Here is a 1,754-nt window from a genome sequence, read left to right as displayed (position 1 = left end):
GGGGGCCGCGGGAATGTCAGGAATTGGGGGCTCTGGGGGTGGTCCCAGGGCTGGGGGGCTGCAGGATCCTCAGGAACTGGGGGATTCTCGGGGGTCCCGCAGCGGGGGGGCCCTGGGGGCGGGGGTCTCACCTGTAGAGCACCACGGTGTCGGACAGGGACCCCACGAGCAGGTCGGGGTGCAGGTTCCCGTCCACGTCCAGCCCCCCCGAGAGCGAGTAGCCAAAGGCCGAGACCCCCACGGCCTCCCCGTCCAGGACCTGGGCAGGGGGCGGCCCTGGCTGAGCCGGGACCCCCCTGGAGACCCCCTGGAGACCCCCCGGGACCCCCCGGACCCCCCTCACCTGCGCCGGGCGGGTGACGATGCCCAGGGCGCTGCCGTGGTAAATGAAAACTTTGCCCGCGCCGTCGAAAGGAGCCCCCACGGCCAAATCTGGGGGGAAATTTGGGGGGATTTGGGGGGCCAGACCCCTCCCCAGGGGTCCCTTGGGGTGCAACAGTGGCAGTGTCCCAGTGGCAGTGGCAGTGGCAGTGGCAGTGTCCCAATGACAGTGTCCCATTGACAGTGACCCAGGTGACACAGTGACAGTGACAGTGTCCCAGTGACAGTGTCCCAGTGACAGTGACAGTGACAGTGACAGTGTCCCAGTGACCCAGGTGACACAGTGTCCCAGTGGCAGGGCGCACCCGTCGCTGTTGAGGTCCAGCAGGGCCAGCGCGTGGCCGAAGGCCGAGCTCAGCTGCTGGCCGCCCAGCACGGCCTCGGCCACCAGGCGGCTGGCGCTGTCGCGCCGCAGGATGACAACGGCGCCCGTGTGGTTGGCGCGGGGCGCGCCCGTGACAAAGCTCAGCTGGTGTCGCCGTGTCACCCCCGGCCCGGAGTCCACCGAGAACCCTGCGGGGACACGGGACAGCCCTGTCACCCTGGGACCGCCCAGGGGACAGCTCTGTCACCCTGAGAGTCCTGCGGGGACAGGGGGACAGCTCTGTCACCCTGAGAGCCCTGCGGGGACACGGGACAGCCCTGTCACCCTGGGACCGCCCAGGGGACACGGGGACAGCCCTGTCACCCTGGGACCGCCCAGGGGACATGGGGACAGCTCTGTCACCCTGGGACTGCCCAAGGGACAGCCCTGTCACCCTGAGAGCCCTGCGGGGACACGGGGACAGCTCTGTCACCCTGAGAGCCCTGCGGGGACACGGGACAGCCTCTGTCACCCTGGGACCGCCCAGGGGACACGGGACAGCCCTGTCACCCTGGGACCCCCCCGGGGACACGGGGACAGCTCTGTCACCCTGGGACCGCCCAGGGGACAGCCCTGTCACCCTGAGAGCCCTGCGGGGACACGGGGACAGCTCTGTCACCCTGAGAGCCCTGCGGGGACACGGGACAGCCCTGTCACCCTGGGACCGCCCAGGGGACACGGGGACAGCCCTGTCACCCTGAGAGCCCTGCGGGGACACGGGGACAGCTCTGTCACCCTGGGACCGCCCAGGGGACACGGGGACAGCTCTGTCACCCTGGGACCGCCCAGGGGACAGCCCTGTCACCCCCCAGAGCCCTGCGGGGACACGGGGACACCACGGGATGGGGATTTTGGAGGAAAATGGCAGAATTTGGGGGTAAATGGCAGATTTTGGGGGGGAAATGGCAGAATTTGGGGGTCAGAGCACCAAAACCCAGAGCAGAGCCCCCTCCCCACATGCAGTGGTTGCCGTGAGCAGCCCCCGAGCACCCCCGAGCCCCCCCGAGCC

General features: G+C 69.5%; 1 protein-coding gene across 1 annotated transcript in view; it reads right to left on the bottom strand.

Moving 5' to 3' along the window:
* Positions 1-1,754, bottom strand: part of LOC121361497 (integrin alpha-7-like) — a 20,748-nt gene that overhangs the window by 12,890 nt on the left and 6,104 nt on the right. Inside the window, exons 6-8 of the mRNA XM_041482245.1 lie at positions 593-894; positions 344-484; positions 132-259 (exon numbers count right to left, since the gene is read on the bottom strand). Coding sequence (XP_041338179.1) covers positions 132-259; positions 344-484; positions 593-894 — 571 coding nt within the window. The remainder of the gene's footprint in view (positions 1-131; positions 260-343; positions 485-592; positions 895-1,754) is intronic.

This window comes from Pyrgilauda ruficollis, unplaced genomic scaffold (assembly GCF_017590135.1).
Source record: "Pyrgilauda ruficollis isolate IOZ18807 unplaced genomic scaffold, ASM1759013v1 scaffold576, whole genome shotgun sequence".
NCBI lineage: Eukaryota > Metazoa > Chordata > Aves > Passeriformes > Passeridae > Pyrgilauda > Pyrgilauda ruficollis.
The sequence above is the reverse complement of the archived record's forward strand: the minus strand, read 5'-3'. Positions and strand labels throughout refer to the sequence as shown.